Consider the following 17,640-nt stretch of genomic DNA (forward strand, 5'->3'; position numbering starts at 1 on the left):
GAGGCTGCGAAAAGCGTCAAAAGCTGGTTCAAGTCCTTCATTAAATATGTCCTCGATTTAAGTATTGATAAGTTAATTAAATTAACTTAGGGGACTGCTCAACGTGCTTAATTGATATTATTTTTTGATTCATTTATTTACTTGACTCTGTAAGGGCAACAACTTTCAATTTCAACAAAGATTGAATTTTAAATAATAAAAAGGGAAGACCGATTCTGAATAATGGGGATATATGTTTTGAAACCGCCTTGGTCCTGGATCTGGATGAGTAAAAATAAAAACAACGTTTGGCGAAAAATAATAATAAAAACCGAACGATTCTTTGTGTTTTTGTTTCTGCTTGGTAGCAAAAGGCATTTTATTTTTTCATAAGTTGTTTCGTGTTCAACTCGCACGAATTCTTCAATTAACTAAATTGTAAAAAATCAAATATTAGCTTGAATCAGCAAAATAAAGTGGTATTATCAGAGGGCTAAGATTAAAGTTAACAATAAGATGTTTACGTAAGTGATAATGTTCGTTTCTCTGTTAGGCTTCTTCCGTCGTGTTCTTCAATGTTTCAAAGACTTTTGAGCTTACGAATCGAACTTTACTCCATTTTCTTTAAGCTTAAACTTAAATTAAAGCATTTAGATTATATCATGTAAAAAAGAAGAGCGGAAATATCGTATTGTATTTTGCAGGGTATTTAACAAATTTGCAATTTGAAGGCGCATACAGGAAGTTGAATGGGTAAGGAGGATTGGGTTCTAGCTTTTGCTTGTACAAATACAAAAATGGGGTAGCTTGCAGCTTTTTAGTTTTTAGTATTAAAAAATTCACGTCTTGCGCGCGATTTAGGCATGTACGTGACGCTTTTTTATGCCTACAGTTTATACAAAAATAGTAAACCAAAGTTAAACGACGACTAATTCTCAATATCCTTGAGAGAGGGCCTTAACAAACAAAATTTTTCCAAGAAACTATGAATGCTTTATCAGTTATCAATCGTGGCTCCTCTTCAACTCTCTTTCGCTCTTCGCATACATTATTTATATATACGTGAGTCGCTTGTTTGTGTATATATATAAATAGTTCATCTTGTTTCGCGTTCGCTGGCTTCGATTTTGCTGCTTAGTTATACATAATATAGTATATATTTCGTATATAATGCATTTCTGTTTCTATCTCTGAACTCTCCATCCGTGCGTCCGGGTTTTAAATTAACTTTTCGCCTGCCGTTCTTATAATGCACTCTACATTGCCGTTCCGTTTCGATTTGATTCCTATTTAACCTTCCTCTAATCAATGCATAATCAATTGCTATTTCTGGTAGAAAGTAAAGTAACCATATGTAAGAGTGAGAGCTCGAGCGTGGGTGTGTACTGTTTTTATGTGGATTTGTCAAATGTGAAGAAAGCGTGGCGTGGCGTTGCTGTTGTTGTGGCTGTTTTCTCTTCTTAGGCAATGCTATCTCGAAAATCGCAGTTAAAGGCGGGCGCTCGAATTCAGCTTGGCTCAATTTATTCGACCACCTTCAGCACCTTGCCAATGGCAATCGTTTTATCTAAAAGTTAATGATAATAGTTAAGTTATTGGATTGGTAAAGAGAACTTAAGACTTACTTTCATCTCTGAGCGTAAAACGGCCCATTTGTGGGAATAGCTTAAACTGTTCAAGGCAAATCATTCCGGAGCACTCAATTCGCATAATTGCAACCTGATCCTGCTTAACGAACCGTGGACGTGTTTTTGATTTGTCGCCAGTCTTTTTATCGACCAAACAGATAAGGGCCTAAAAATAAAATAAAAATTATAACCTGAATAGTATTGGGGTTTTAAGACAAACTCACCTTAACTGTGACTTCTTCGGCAGCGCAGTGTATGTGCATGACAGCCGAGTAACCCGCACAGATAATTGATTTGTGTTCTAAGATTACGACCTGAGCATCAAAGATTTTTCCCGTCTTGATGGGATTAGCGGCGTCGCAAAGCACAAAACCGGGAGAGACATCCTCTTCCTCAATGCCCTAAAATGTTAATACAGGGTTAGTAACAGAGCTGACTTGATTTCAATCAAAAAAAAAAAAAAACTAAAAGCACACTTACTTTCAGCTTGATCTTGACATTCTCGCCGGGACCAACAGATGTGACTTCAAAGTCGTCGGAGAACAACTGATCCACCGCCACTTGCGTCTAAAAAGAATAATTCATTAGTTCCATGTCAAATGTCAAAAAGCTCCTGAACCCTACCCTATTTGGCATCACCAGCAGGTTCTGGCCCTTTCGCGCCGTTCCGGACTCAACCTTTGCCCATCACCACAGTGCCCATGTCCTTGTACTTGTCCACGATGGGCATGATGAATGGCCCGTCAGATTTGCGGTTGAGCGAGGGCAGCTCATCGATGAACGGAATGAAGGCGGGCCCCCGATACCAGGGGCAGAGCGTCTCTGGGATTTGGTCCTTCAGGCCGTAGCCGCTAAGGCCAGAACAAGGCATAAAGGTAAGGTCCTTGGCCGGGTTGAAGCCCAGCTTCTTGAGGTATGGTAGTATCTTGTCTTTGCATTCGTTGTAGCGCGTCTGATCCCAACTGACAGTGGGGATCATCCATTTTGTTGACCAGTACGACCAGATGCTTGACGCCAGCGGTTTTGGCCAACATGGCGTGCTCTCGGGTCTGGCCGCCACGATCGAAGCCCGTCTCGAATTCACCCTTTCGCGCCGAGATGACCAATACAGCGAGATCAGCCTGCGCCGCTCCACCAATCATGTTCGGCACGAAGCTCTTATGACCGGGAGCGTCCAGGATGGTAAAATGCTTACGATCTGTCTCGAAGAAGGCTCGTCCCACCTCGACAGTCTTGCCCTTGTCACGCTCCTCTTGATTGGTGTCCAGCGCCCACGATAAATACCAACTCTCGCGCGACTTCTCACGAGCCTCTCGTTCATATTTCTCCAACGTCCGCTTGTCCACCATTCCTGTGAGCGACATGATCTGTCCTCCGATTGTTGATTTACCAGCATCTTAAAGAAACAACCCCATTTAGCAAGGGTTTTGGCGTAATTTTTTAAATCCTGACTCCTTACCAACATGGCCAATGAACACAACATTCACGTGCTCCCGCTTGCTTCTATTTTCTTCCACCTTCACTACCTTCTTCTTGGACACTTTGGGAGTGGCTTCGCCCTCCGCGAACTCGGAATCCTCAACCTCCTCATCCTCGGGTGTGATTACTGCATCGTCCACATCCCAGCTATCAGCGGGATCGGTTTCTAAATACAAAATAAATAAATGGTTATTTACTGAAGGGTTCCAGGTTGTTTGAGTAGGGAAATGCCTTTATTTTCTGGGGAATTAGGTATAGGGTAGCATAGAAGAACAATACTATTCATACTTTGCATTTTATATCATAAATAGATTTGCCAAAGGGAAATATAGAACACTATTTTAAAAGGAAAAATCTAAGTAAGAATGAGATATGCTAAATAAAAATAGGGTTAAAATTAACCCTATTTAAATATTTCTTAAAATAGTGACGCAGACAGTCGAAAACATTGACTGGATTAATCTAGTTTAAAACCGAAAAAAACAAAGACTTCGGTAAAAATGTTAATTTGAATTTTTTTCTGGTATGTTTGGAAATTTCCCACAGCAAAGTAATGTTTTGTAGATAAAGAAATTTCACTTGAGCTTTCTCTTTCTCCGTTGCTATTTTGCTTGAATTACAATGAATCTTTTAGATCACTATTTTTAGAAAACTTTCAAATTTTGTCGAAAATTTAATTTATGCCACAAGAGACAACTGTGCAAATAGATATCCTTTAAAGAAGGTCGATGATTTTTTAAGAAATAGGAAACACTCAAATATTTATTATTTAAACTTGTGGGAACTACAATATAACCAATTTTTTTTAATTATATACTTCAATTACAGCCTAATCTGTGTTAGTACAGTAACTACTGCCACATGCAATCGCTGTGCTTGACCTGGCGGCCACATGCTAATTGGTAAACACTGACTTCAACCATCTGGCTGATGAGTCATGTGCCGGAATCAAGTGCTGGTGACAACGTGCTCGGTTTAGAGTGGATTTCAAGTGTTAGAATCCCGAACCTTTGCCTTATACAAGATCATCTAACCATCTGAAGGGGAAGTGGATTCCAAAATATGCAGATCCCGACTAGTAACATCCCGACTACTAACTTTTTCTCCAACTCGAAAACGATGGTTTCTTCGAGTAAATGTATCGGGAACCGGCGCCCTTACTCATGATTGCGATACATAAAACTAAAAATCGAATTGGTAACAGGAACGGATAGATGAATGAGCGGAGCTGCGATCGCGCGAAAGTCTAACATCCAACAGCACATTATTCTTTTTTCGTTGGTTTGGCTTGCCTGTCGCACAGCCCAAACGCCATGGAATCGAGTTCGAAGCGGTTTCAACCGCCGGCGAGCTGCACTAAGCGCTTCCATTCGGCCCAAACGAATACAATGTAGAAACAGTGGAGTCGCTGCGATAACGACGAGTAAGCCAGCTGAACGGATGCCTATTTCATTTCATTCCAGTCCGCGAACCGAAGCTGGGCAAAGCGTGAGCTCCAATAAACGGCTGGCAAAAACGCAAACGTGTCAAAAACACATGAATAGCGGGGAACCATTTGGGGAGTGTGGGTGAAGATGAAGGAGACAAGGCAAATGGCCAAATAAACAGCGGCACAAAGCGTAGCGGGTGTAAAATGACAGCGCTAACAGCTGCTTGTCGGCGTCGCCCGGCGAATTGCAAATGGGTGAGTGGACACCAGAGGTGCGCTGTGATTGGGAACAGCGTAACAAGAAGTGAATGTGAAGTGATAATTAATACTCAAACAAACAATATGAGAGGACTTGTTTATAGAATAATTCAAAAAAATATACAATATATAAAATAAAAAATACAATATTTTGCAAGTGTAATTATAGGACTTATAAAAAAAAAATGGCAAAGAAACAATTAAGCACCTTTCAAAAAATTCAAGTTTCACTATAAAAACATCTATATTTAAGTGTTACACTACAGAATTTATGAATAAAAATAGCAAGAGGAAATTATTAGGAATTATTATTTCAGACAAACTAAACATTATAGTTCACTTTAAAATAATAATAAAAAGTGTTACATATTCTGAATATGATCAACAAGTAGGTACAAATATCTCTGAACAGATAAGTTATTCAAAAATCGTTTATGGGAATATGTATAAATGTATAGGTTTGAATGGCCTCTCTAAATGTCGCGTAGTTTTTAATGTACTACTCTTTTATATAAGATTGCGGACCAAGTATTTCAACTATTAATGACATCACAAAGTGACTGCCCGTGATTCCTGGGCATCGCTGTAATGGCGACACGACGACGTGAAAAGCAGGCGAAGAAAAGGCCCTGACCAATGAACTGTTTTTTCGCTGAGGCGGTCAAAAGCGATTAGCAATTTGCTTAACGGCATAATAAAGCACGCAAATCTAATAGAAATCGAGCAACACATGCGATGCCGACTGCAACGTTGGCGAAGATTGAGGTTATGTGCTTCATCCGCCGATAATAACCTAAACTAAAACCTGGTGAATGCAACCTTTCCACGGGGTTTTCCCTATGTCAGCATGACCCTTTCCCCACTCTACTTTCTTTCGCGTGTCTTTCTCCACCAGCAGGTAGCAACAATAACACGCTTCTTTGTTGACGTCACAGAGGAATAAAGTTCAATGGACGTGGGGCGTGGAGATTTGGAAGGGGGTCACAAGGGGGTTTCGCTAGCTCTATTTACCATTGTTTGCGATCTTATCCGGGGGGTTGAGACCTTCAATGGGCGTTGGAGCCGCCGCCGCCGCTGCTGCTGCAGAAGGCGTAGTGGCTGGCGAACCCGGTGCTGGCGATGCGGAATTTGAAGATGATGCGGGTGGTGCTGGTGCCCCCGCCGCAGTCGCCGCCTGTGAAGCTGCAGGCGGTGGTGCTGCTCCCGCTGTGGATCCCCCGCTGCCAACGGAGTCAGGTGTCGTGGCTGGCGTGGCTGAGCCAGAGGCGGGACCCGGATCCGCCTCCTGTGCCACCGCTGCAACCACTACCGCCGCCGCCTCCTCGGCCGCAGCGACAACGCTATTGTAACTGAAACTGGGCACAAATTCCACCGCGTTCACATTCAGCGTGGAGAACTTTGTGCTGATCTCCGTGTTTTCCTGGGCGGCCATCGTTGCTGTGCGTCCGTTAATCCTCCTCTGTTTTCCCGATGAAAATCTTGCTCTCTCTCGCTTTTTTCACGCGACGACACACTTTCGCCCTCCTTCAAACGGCTGCTTCTTCTTGCTGCTCCCGCACTCACACAGAACACACGCGGTCAGATTTCTTGGGATGGGATAGCGAATGGAAATAGAAATTGGGAATGGCAATGGCACTAAAAAACGCGCACACAAACGGACTCCTCAATGTTTGTTAGCTTGTTGGGGGTGTATGCTTTAGCGGAGGGTATTAAAGCCAGACTTTCAATTCAATGAGGTCTACTCCAAATATTATGGTTCGGTGTATTCTGTTTGTTGTGGGTGTTTAGCCCAGCCAACTCGGTTTCCAGACGTTTTCGATCTGTTGCTTTATAGGCTGTTTAAGGCAGTGGCGTCCACCTGGTGACCTGCAGGTGCGATTTAACTACCTCAACACTAAATGCAGTGCTCGGAATTAACAAAACTTTTATTATTTTACACGTTTCAAGCCACGCATGGAGTTAGGGTTGTCACGAATGGACAATGTTATCGGCTTATCGATGCGGGTACAGTAAGGTCTACTGGGAAACGAAAGAGATATGAATATTGCAATATATAACTATTTCCGGGACACTAGTTTTTATTTAAAGCAAAAAATTATTACTACATATGTACCTCATATCTTATTAAAAATAAATTTAAGATATAATTCAAATAACAACATTTTTATTAAGGTTCAGATAATATAATGAAACATTTATCAAAGTTTTTAGCCATTTATAAAACATTAATACACAAAACAGAGGTACGAATTTAATGAATTGGGAGTTTTTTAAATATATGTGTATTTGTTATTTTAAACGATATATTATTTAATTTGAAGTAACCGTTCATCGATAGAAATGTACTTTTCTGCATCTCTGCTATACTTATATCGATAGGCTGTCAAATATAACAATCGGTTTTATTCCAGCCTTAACGTCTTGCCTTACGCCATTTTAATAGAAAAGAAAAAATCGTTGCCGAAGATAAACCTATTTTCAGTCGTAGTTCATTTTAAGGGAAAATAAATATCTGTACATAAAAAATGAGCAACGGTGGTAGTGCAGGGGGACTGGGCGCAGCGCGTCCTCCTCCTAGAATCGATGGAATGGTTTCCCTGAAGGTAATTATTTAGAAAACCGACGAAGCGCTTTCAAAATGGCTACCGGCTGGCAACGTTGCCTGGTTAGATAACCTCTTTTTCCGCATGTTAATCAACCCGCGTGTATTAATATCCGCAGGTCGACAATCTCACATATCGCACCACACCGGAGGACCTGCGTCGCGTCTTCGAAAGATGCGGTGAAGTAGGAGACATCTATATACCCAGGGATCGCTACACACGCGAGAGTCGTGGATTCGCTTTCGTGCGGTAAGTAATCCCTGTTTTTTTTTTTACTACGGCCTATTCTCGGCATTAGTTTTTATTTTATTTTGCCTGCCAGGTTCTTTAAAAACCTGACCCTAGTACAGTCTCGATTCCAGCCATAGGAATCTATTATACTATATCTTATTTATTATATTAAAGTCAAACTAGTTTTATAGACTCACAAAGTGAAGTGAAGTCATCATGTTAATTTGCATTATTTGCTATCATTGAAAGAGTATCAGTTATATTTCTGTACGTTTTCAGTAGCAAAAGGGTGCCAGACCAAATGTGTTCACTTGCAACTGTTGCCTACTCAACTTTTACTAGCCGACATACTGAGAATACTACATCTGAAATTTATGAACCCTTTTTAATATGCATTATTTGCTATTTATGATTATGTTCAGCTCTTAATCTGTACATTTTCCTTAGCAAAAAGGTGCCAGATCGACTGTGTTTACTTGCAACTGTTGCCTACCAAAACCCTGCTAGCCAACATACTGTGAACCCTACACTTCACAATTAAACATTTTTTTTTTGCATAGTACTTAAGCTTAAAGTCCAAAGATCTAATTCAATCTAAACTTTTTTTTTATTACAGCTTCTATGACAAACGTGATGCCGAGGACGCACTAGAGGCAATGGACGGTCGCATGTTGGACGGCAGGGAGCTCCGTGTCCAGATGGCTCGCTATGGCCGCCCCTCGTCGCCCACTCGCAGCTCCAGTGGCCGTCGTGGTGGCGGAGGCGGTGGATCCGGCGGACGTCGTCGTTCACGATCTCGCTCTCCAATGCGCCGCCGTTCGCGCAGTCCGCGTCGCCGCTCATACTCACGTTCCCGCTCAGCTGGTAGCCATTCGCCGGAGCGTCGATCAAAATTCTCACGCAGTCCAGTACGCGGCGACAGTCGTAACGGAATCGGGAGTGGGTCTGGAGCCCTGGGAACAGCTGCGTCTCGCAGTCGCAGCCGCTCTTAAATATCTAAGAAACGTTCCAACTTTTAGAAGTGCGAGGTAAAGTGAAATATATAGTATGATATAACTTTACTTCTGTGTCATTGTCAAATATATAATGCCTAATACGTATCACAAGATGTATTCTAACTCTAGTTATTTATTTTTTCCAGATATCGCTCGTTGACAAAGCCCGATTCCGTCTCCACGGACGGGTCTGTGGCTCCTCCTGTGTAGTGCTGTACCAGAACAGCAGGTATACAAACCTTTAAACAGTCTTACACTTTACACAACTATTTATAGCGAACTATTTTAAGTTTCGACAGAGTGAATATAAGTAGAGAACAGGCAAGATTATGTTCCGAGCGCGATGCCCGCTTAATGGGCAATCCCTCGATGTCAGCTCATTCACATTAGGCTTTTGATATACTTATTAGTAGCGTAGAAGAAAACTTGAACAAAACCAGAAACCGAACATAATAAACTCAAATTAACACGGCCTCAACTTAATACCCAAATATCAGAGGACAGACAAGAGGGGAAAAGAGAGAAGGACGAGTGATAGGACTGCTCTAGGAATCTGTTTGTTTCGTTGCGTTCCGTTCGATACTATTCGATTCGATTGCGTTTGTGTTGCCCGTTTCCGTTCTTTGTATCTTTTTAACGACAAACTTATTAACAAGCTTCTCCCACACGTTTATTATATACATGCAGGCAAAAGGTGTGTGGCAGTTGTTGCGGTTCAGATAAGATTGTGGTTAAATCGCGAGGGAGAATCAGCAGCAGCGCATCATCTAAGCTACAACTCCTACCTCCCAGGAGCGGACGTCGCGTGGCTGCTGTATTTTTTTGCCGCTGCCGAAGATGCTGTTGCTGCTGCTGTCGCACGTTGCTGTTGCACGACGCTGTTGCCGGTGCCGCTGATGTTGCAGTTCGCAGTTGCCGTAGCAGTTTCCTGTTAGCCCCTGCCGCTGCCGCTGCCATAGCTCCAGATTCTCAGAGTGCCCAGCTTGGGAGCTGAGATCAGCAGTCACTCATAGTTTCCTGTTTCCCGTCACTTCTTCTCTCGTCTCATCTCGTCTCGCGATTTGTTGCTGGTTGGCGTTGTTGGTGTTTTCCTGTATGTTGGTGGGCGTCCCTTTAGACTTTAGGAGAAAAAACATTTCCAGCGGAGCCACTTCGACGATGTGAGCGATGTCGTTTTTAGATCACGACCTGACTCGATCGATGGTTGGATAACATCAACGACCTGGAATCTTGGTGAGTTTGATATTTAACTAACCCTCTTTGCAGCTAAAATATACAATAAAATTGAATTTGATTTATATTAAACAATGTTATTTTTTGGGAAATGGAATTAAACATTTGAATAATGATATACATTTGCAATATTCAAAAAGGGCGATTTAGTTTCTTTACTATTTCCACAAAAAACAATTTTGATGTTTTGGTTTCCATTGACACCAAAAACAAGGCAGTCGGGAGGTTTATTGACAAAACAGTTTTCAGGGAAACCGAAGCCAAAATCACAAATACAAGCTTTTCTAAAGCAGGTCCAGTAATTTTCCACTCTCGTCAAACATTTATCCTTTCACTCAAAATTAATTTGATTCCTACTGTAAGATGATTCAATATGATACTGTGCAGATCAAAAATAAATCATGGTAAGTTTTACCCTCAATCGAGTTCGTTTCGGATGTTAATGGTGAATTCTTAGGCAGCCAGAATTGCATACTGAAGGCACCTATGTGTGCTCCTTTCCTGAGCCTCCCCAGCCGGATCCTCAACTGAATCCGGGGACATGGTATGGCCATCTGGAGCCGTACCAGCGGCTTTTCTATCACCAGACGATGAACTCGGTGCGTGCGAGCAAGCGTTACCGTGCCAATCCGAACATCCCGAAGGATACGTTGGATTTCTCGCTGCAGGCACGCTACGACCATACCCGTGAAGCCTTTCCTGATAAGGTCGACTATGTGATGCAACGAGAGACTTGTCGCGCCGTAAGCAGCTGGTCGGCTCCCGGTGCGGCAAAAGAAATAGGTTCCCAACTCAAGTCATTTCGGGTGTTACGGAACACTCGCTTCATTCGGCGTAAGCAAGAGGATGTACTCGGTCACCCGCTTCGTATTGGTAAAGTTATATTCAATCTTGTCAGCAACACTACTTTTAAAATTTGGAAATTGATCTTTCAGGCGGTTGTAAGGAAAAGATACATCCGCACAGTGTGAAGCTAATATGCAGCGGTGTCCACAACCAGTTGGTCAACAACGGATTCTCACGCCAGACCTCTGACGGCAACTTCTTCCGCTATTAATCATCCAGAAGTGTTTTCTTTCCCATGAGAAATACGGTTTGGTGTTTTGGGTTTTACAAACATTATTGGCAATAAATTTATGACATGGAAGCAGTCGTCACGCAGTCGCCTCTAGTTTCGGCTGCTTGGCCAGGTGCTCCGCATCATCATCATTCTCGACCGCTTGTGGAGCATCCTTTTGATCCTCCTCCATCTGTTGTTGCGAAGCTTTGTGACGCTGCTTCTTGTTCTGGTTACGATAGCTCTTGGGCAGTTTATTTTCGCCAATCCTGGGAATGGGTGGAAATTTAGTGAACCAAAATGAAAGATTAGATTATTAAGTTTACATGATAGTGGCTCTTGTTCCTGGTCCCCAATGGGGTGTTGGATTTTCTTGAAACCGTGATAGTGCCGATTTACGGCTCTTCGGGTTCGCCTCCGGGTGAAGTTCATCAAACTCGTAGTCCGTTGTGCATTCCTTCGAAAGTATAGCCTCGAGAGGAGTGCCGGGAATCTTCCTCTCAGGGTTAACCGGGTGTCGTTTGCTCCAGCTGCGCAGAATATCCCACAGCACCGCTGGAGGAGCATTGGTCTTCAAAGAGTTCTTCGATGCATGCGAGTAGGACACTCGATAGCCAGCATGGAGAATGGCAGAGCGGAACTTCAGCATAGGCACAATTTCCAGCTTAAGCACACAACACAGCTTATCGGGAGTATAGTAAAGGGGAATATCGTGAAGTTCCTCTTGGACCATAGAAAGCACTCCTACGATCCTCCTCTGCGTACCCAGGGATTGTAACGATGTTTCCTGCACGGCTGTTAACAGATCGTGTACGAACTCAGGATTATGAATTGGAGCCGACCAGACGGGTCCACCCAGGTGGTGCCTGTGACCGCAATGCTCGCACTGCGTGTTGGCAGCCGGACCAGTGGGAATTCCAAATTTCAGCTGTTGAGGATTACCAGCCGTGGGATTCGGCTTAGTTATGCCCAAGGGCTGCAACGTGAAGGTCTCGCAGCCGGTGCACTGGTATATCCACGACTGTTTGCTCATCGACAGCTTGCACTGGGCCTGTCCGATATACACTCGTACAAAGATCCGGATGTAGAAGTCCGCTGATATACTCAAAAGCGGTTCGATGTACTTCCCATGCCTATTTGCATGACTCTCGATGCAGTGAAGCAAGATACGTAATGCCATTTCGTGACAGCACTTCATTCGCAGCGGCACTGATCCGTACTTGACATAGCAAGCTTCCGGAGCATTGCCCGCCAGTACGGCCATATCGGTAGCAGTTACCAGGAGCAAACCACCATCTACTAGGCACTGCATGGCACCGTCAAGGAAACGATTTGGACATCCATAGGGATCCAGATCCACAGCATCGAAGCGCTTCTCGGGGTGAGTTGAAAGATACATGAGGGTCCTGTGAGATACGTATTATTAGATACAGTATTTGAAAAATTTCTCTCCACTTACATGGCATCCGAGTGACTGGGCTCGATCAGCTCCTCCACCTTGTTGTGCCGGATATTTGTGCTGATGGAGGCCACCGCTTGCCGGGAAAGGTCATTAGCCACGATTTGGCGTACTCCGGCGATTTCCTGTGCGTAGCGAATGCTTCGCAAGCCGGTGGCTGCGAGGGCCTCTAGGATCCGAAGTCCATCTTCATAGCGAGTTCCAGGCTCATAAACAGGTAGATCCTCGGGAACAAGAGCGGCTTTCTCAACATTCTCCTCTTTCACCTTTTTTCGTTGCTTTTTTAACGCCTTTTCGGCTCGTTCCTTGATTAATCTCTTGTGATAAACATTTAGAACCGCGATACTCAGATCACGATTGAATTCCTGCACAGGATTATAGAACACATTTCCGCCGGATACGATTTCGGCGTTGCGTTCTCGTATCACGTTTTCATTGGGGTTTTCCGCAATTATCTGTAAGAGAGTAGTAAGTTTACATGGTTTAAAATCAGGGTTTTCGTTAACAACCTGCGGTTTTTCCTCCTCGATTTCCATTTGGACTCCAAATTTTGGAGGCGATAAAAAAATACACGTGGGGCAGTGTTGAGTAATATCCTTGGCAACATATGTAGTTGGCTATAAAATTTTTAGCTAAATCTTCAGAGAAATAGCTCGACTGTCATGTCAAAAAGCTTTGTAAAATTGTGCTACATATTTTCATTATTCCGAAAACTTTTTTTAGGTTATTCTTTAAAATGATCAAATTTTATGAAACAATAAATACGTTTATTTATTTTATAAGGTATTGAAAATATTTTGTATAAAATAAATCATAAAGTATATGCCTACCGTAAATAGCTATCCTGCCACCACTATATATATCGAATCGCGTATCGGGCCGGAGTCCACCTCTAGGCTTGATAAAGAAATTAATTTGCAGAAGTGAAACAGCCGTAGTCGCAAACAGAAGCATAACATCTAGAAGCGATAGGAATTTTGTACTTTTATACAGCGCCACAAAGAAGCCACAGAATGACCGATCTGCGCAACGAGATGGACAGCGATCTGGACCAGAACTACTCCCTAAACAGCAATGCAGACCCAAAGAACATGCAGGAGCTTACCATTTACGTGAGTAATGCCCGGTCCGGGAAACACCCAGTAAATAGAGACCCGAAATAAGCACCCAGTAAAATCCGCCTCCTGTTATCAGGTACAAAATCTGTTGCAGAACGTTCAAGACAAGTTTCAGACGATGTCCGACCAGATAATAACGCGCATCGATGACATGGGTAACCGCATCGACGATCTGGAGAAGAGCATTGCGGATTTGATGAACCAGGCTGGGATCGAGGGACAGGGACCGGAGAAATGAGACCCGTAGAGCTGGTTCAGCCACGCCCATTTGCAATCTACATCCCAAGCTCATACATCGAACTCCTGGCACCCAATCACCCAAATCAAGTTTACAATTCCAGGCTCTCACATTCATTTAATCTCCTCCGCACCCAGTTGCTCTGTAAAACACATTTGCTCATCATCTGTTTATTACATAGTTTTAAGTTTCTCCCACTCGCGGGGTTCATCATAATTTAAGTAAAGTAATTCTTTCTTGTGAGCAATGGCCAATAATTTTGAATTATTGCCGTTTAGTTTCTACTTATAAATTAAAATTCGAGAATTGTAAGATCGCTGGTATTTTAGGGGTTCAGGACTTCGATTTAACAACGGTTACCAGGCGACCTGCTCCCGATTTTCGCCTTCTCACCTGAAAAGTAAGGGGCGTTATTGGCGGTTTAGGGGAGAGAAAAGTGTAATTTCCGCTTGATTAGTTATGTTATGCATATATTTATTCTTGTTTATCTGGGGCAAATAATGCAAATCGTGTGCCGTGACCATTAGAAGTGTATGCAAATCAGCGTTGTCTACTACGTTCTGGGTAAAATGTGATCAGAAAACTTACTCATATCAAATTAAAAGTGGGTGTGTTTAGGGAATGGAAATGCAAAAAGCCAGTTACAGAACAGTATACTACTGTTAAGTATTCGTCTATAAATAGCAACAAGGTAAATTAGAAGAGGGATTTCTTTTAGGTAGAAAAAGTAATGGTAAAGAGGAAAATGATATGGTAAGAAGTTGGTCAACCAAAATAAAGTAACAGCTTAGGGCTTATATATTTGGATCTTGCTTTTAATTAATTTGATTTTAGCTTTGTTGTTATATTCATATGTGACTAATTCAGTCTGCAATACTGATGTGACCTCTAGGAGCTCTTGAATTTTCAGTGCTAGTGCTGGGGCACGTGGAACTGTTTCTGCAGCCTTACATGGGTGGAGGCCACCGCCTTGAAAGGATGTTTGACTGTTTGTCTGATGGGTTTCGAAGGAGCAGAAGTCCCACTGGCGCTGGTCGAGGGCGTATTGCTTTCTTTGCCAGCGGTTCGGATTTTAGCCCCAAACACATTTTCTCGGGGAGTGACCTGGCTGCTCGGCTGTGTCGGCTCCCTTTCATCATCTGTTGCGGATCCAGATTCCTCTTCTTCTTCTTTTTAATTATATTTTAAGGGATAGAAAGTGTTTGCCCATAGCTTACCTCATCATCATCATCATCCTCATCTTGCTCGTCAGTTTCCTCTTCGGGTTCTGTTTTACTACCATGGCTAATTCCAGCTCCTGCCAAATTTTTGCTGCTCCTGGATAGCTTTTGGCGTCTCTGCAGTGGACTCACCAAGTGCTCGTGATCCAAACTATCCATGGATTGTGATCGGAGACCCTTCTTTAATGCAGCCTTGCGGGGAGTGGGTTCTTCTTTCGTTTTCATAAGCTTCTGGAACTCTAGAAAATCGTCGCGTTCATCTATGTTTCCTATATCATAGTAACTTGCGCTGAGGACCTCCAAAGCCTTGGTGTGCTGCTTCATGGAGATCAGGATGAAATCGGTGATAATCTGTTTTATATCACGTAACTTCCGTTGCTCGAAATTCCCGATGATGTCGTCAATCTCTTTGTTGGTGCGCTGCACCTCCATTTTGGCCTTAAAAAGCTCTGAATCAGCGGCACTCTGGAATGGTCAATCAAAGATTATTTTAGAAGTACGAATTTGAATTGATTTGATTTTCTACATACATTGTTGGCTGAAAATTTTGACTTTAGCTCCAGCATCTGCCTTTGACGCAGAACCTCCTTATCCCGGGCTATAACAGCCAGGCGGAGATTGTCCCGGGTGGACTTGCAGAGCTGCTCGAATTGCGCCAATTCATTGACAATCTAAGAGTAATGAATTAGAAAATACTTTGAAATAACTTTGTATCCTACCTTATGTTCCAACCGGTGAACATTGATGTCCATGTAGTCCCCCATAATGGTAACCGCATTGGTGAAGCTCTTTAGTCCCTGGCAGAGACTCTCGTTGATTTCCTCATCATCTGCATAACTCTTTACATTTTTGGCCAAGTCATCAAAGGAATCGCGATATCTGTAAAGACTCGAAGTTAGAAGGCAAGGGATCATAAATAATATCTAACTCACTTCGCCATTTTCCTTGTTACCAAAGCAAATGAAGAACACATCTCCATCAAATGTCGTTCTGTTATGTTGATACGTTCGTTGATTATTTTAATGCGATCATCCTTGGTGTTCAGGAAAGATAGTTTTCCACGGCGAAACATGATTATTTTGTTTTCTTTTTTCTATTTATTTATATTTTCCTTTGACAATAAAATCAAGTGAAAACCGTTACCAAGACAACGTTTAATAACCAGCTGGCAACTCTGTTTAACATAGTTAACAGCTCTGTAAAATTAACACAGCTGCTTGGCAGTAGATGGCGCTATTATCGGTTGCTGTTAAAAATTCATAGATGGAGCCATGAAATTCTTGTTAAAGAAATTTAAAGAAATGTCAAAAAATCTAAAAATAGTCAAACCTTAAATAAAACCCTGAATAATGGTTCTTAATTTGTAGAAATATATTTCTTCCAAAAGTGTCAAGGTCAAGATCACCATGTCTTCTCAAAATTTGTGGGTTGCCGCCTGTGGTGACATGTCTAAATTTAAATTGGAAATATATATGAGTAACGTAGAGGCTGCACATGCTAAAGAATATAAAATATAAGGAAAATACAAACATTATATAGAATGAAAAATACATGTTAACGCCTCTTTTATACCTTAAGTTTTTAAATAAGATGAGACTGACTCAATTTCTTCTCTCTTTAAAGCCTTGACAGGCAAATCTTGTTTTTGGGGAATTTATTGACTCGACCGCAAGAATGTTGTGTCAACAATTAACCGAAAATGGCAATTAATTTTAAATGCTCCTCTGCCACTTAAAGGCATAGTGCAATCAAACCTGTATGTAGTTAAACAAAAATAGCAGTTCGAATAAAACCAACGAAAGTGCAGTTAATTCAGAATCCGGTTCGCGGGGCGACGAGAAGAATTACAAGTTGTAGAAAAACGAAGAGCGGTCTACAGAAGTTTCCAACAGCTGTAGCTCAAGCGATCGAAGATTTCGATCTGGGCAAGAACCATAAAGGAAACCGGGTTCTGTAGCGGGAGGTTAAGAGGTTCAGGTAAAAGGGGGCAGGTGGCGTTCATTGTCAATCCAAGAACGTCGCTTGGCGCGCGTTCCTTGTCGCTGTCAATATCTCCACCTCTTTCTCTTCCTCTGCAACCGTCTCTTTTCTCCAGCGCTGTCGGCTATCTGCTTTGAATTTCTGATTTTCGAACACCTCGAACTGTTTTGGTCAAGGAACTGCCCTGGACGCTGGCCCACAGTCCGGATTGCATTCACTTCTGCCGCCAATGACGTGTCGATGAATGCTATTTTTTGTGAAATTTCTGTTACTTTTGAAAGTCATAAAAGACGTTTGGTTATGGAAGATGGGTTTACAAGGGATTTTCCGTTTCCTAATCTTCTTGGCTTAACAATTTAAGAACTGTATTGTTGAGGTAAGATTTTTGCATTCATTTGAATTATTATTTTCAAGATTTTAATATTAAACATGCTGCCGGGGATATGCCAGGTTTTTTTTACAAAATTCGATCATTTTAAAGACCCTTTAAAGATCTCCACCGTTCTCCACTGCCTCCCCATGTCGCAGTCTCTCTTCTCAATCTCTCTTTTTGTTTGCTTGTGGGGGAGCAACGTGCGCTGGTATAAATGAAGCCAAAATCGTACGCAACCATTTAGTCCGAAATATTTCATTAAAGCCAACGCACGTCGAAGATCGCGCGTTCCTCACCGATCTTTCGAATCGAATGATTCAAACGATCTACAGAAATAACTGTATGACACCGGTAACAATA

The 17,640-nt window shown here is 42.4% G+C and overlaps 6 protein-coding genes across 6 annotated transcripts; 3 read left to right on the forward strand and 3 right to left on the reverse strand.

Annotated features, from left to right (window-relative positions):
• Positions 1-318: 318 nt before the first annotated feature.
• Positions 319-6,777, reverse strand: LOC108104099 (eukaryotic peptide chain release factor GTP-binding subunit ERF3A). Its single transcript, XM_017209994.2, is given in 9 exon segments — positions 319-1,546; positions 1,605-1,773; positions 1,832-2,008; positions 2,088-2,174; positions 2,232-2,288; positions 2,290-2,580; positions 2,582-3,003; positions 3,067-3,252; positions 5,785-6,777. Coding segments are annotated over 9 exon segments (1,854 nt in total). The 5' UTR covers positions 6,206-6,777; the 3' UTR covers positions 319-1,502.
• A 392-nt stretch (positions 6,778-7,169) lies between these two features.
• Positions 7,170-9,075, forward strand: LOC108104100 (serine/arginine-rich splicing factor 2). Its single transcript, XM_017209996.2, has 4 exons — positions 7,170-7,376; positions 7,495-7,625; positions 8,224-8,635; positions 8,749-9,075. Exons 1-3 carry the CDS (start codon positions 7,299-7,301, stop codon positions 8,597-8,599), a joined length of 585 nt encoding a protein of 194 aa, XP_017065485.1. The 5' UTR covers positions 7,170-7,298; the 3' UTR covers positions 8,600-8,635; positions 8,749-9,075.
• A 986-nt stretch (positions 9,076-10,061) lies between these two features.
• LOC108104142 (protein C1orf194) lies at positions 10,062-10,893 on the forward strand. The gene is made up of 3 exons (XM_017210043.2): positions 10,062-10,239; positions 10,293-10,708; positions 10,771-10,893. The coding sequence occupies exons 1-3, from the start codon at positions 10,199-10,201 to the stop codon at positions 10,890-10,892; spliced, it is 579 nt and encodes a 192-aa protein (XP_017065532.1). The 5' UTR covers positions 10,062-10,198; the 3' UTR covers position 10,893.
• A 43-nt stretch (positions 10,894-10,936) lies between these two features.
• On the reverse strand, positions 10,937-12,940 carry LOC108104141 (probable tRNA (guanine(26)-N(2))-dimethyltransferase). The gene is made up of 4 exons (XM_017210042.2): positions 12,861-12,940; positions 12,352-12,806; positions 11,219-12,298; positions 10,937-11,161 (listed from the first exon to the last, which is right to left on the reverse strand). Exons 1-4 carry the CDS (start codon positions 12,885-12,887, stop codon positions 10,990-10,992), a joined length of 1,734 nt encoding a protein of 577 aa, XP_017065531.2. The 5' UTR covers positions 12,888-12,940; the 3' UTR covers positions 10,937-10,989.
• A 327-nt stretch (positions 12,941-13,267) lies between these two features.
• On the forward strand, positions 13,268-14,019 carry LOC108104153 (heat shock factor-binding protein 1). The gene is made up of 2 exons (XM_017210054.2): positions 13,268-13,463; positions 13,546-14,019. Exons 1-2 carry the CDS (start codon positions 13,365-13,367, stop codon positions 13,705-13,707), a joined length of 261 nt encoding a protein of 86 aa, XP_017065543.1. The 5' UTR covers positions 13,268-13,364; the 3' UTR covers positions 13,708-14,019.
• Positions 14,020-14,555: 536 nt separating this feature from the next.
• On the reverse strand, positions 14,556-16,073 carry LOC108104152 (protein FAM92A-A). The gene is given in 5 exon segments (XM_041819041.1): positions 14,556-14,880; positions 14,883-15,392; positions 15,458-15,598; positions 15,647-15,806; positions 15,860-16,073. Coding segments are annotated over 5 exon segments (1,212 nt in total). The 5' UTR covers positions 16,000-16,073; the 3' UTR covers positions 14,556-14,619.
• Positions 16,074-17,640: the final 1,567 nt, after the last annotated feature.

The sequence above is a fragment of the Drosophila eugracilis genome, unplaced genomic scaffold (assembly GCF_018153835.1).
Source record: "Drosophila eugracilis isolate 14026-0451.02 unplaced genomic scaffold, ASM1815383v1 contig_445, whole genome shotgun sequence".
NCBI lineage: Eukaryota > Metazoa > Arthropoda > Insecta > Diptera > Drosophilidae > Drosophila > Drosophila eugracilis.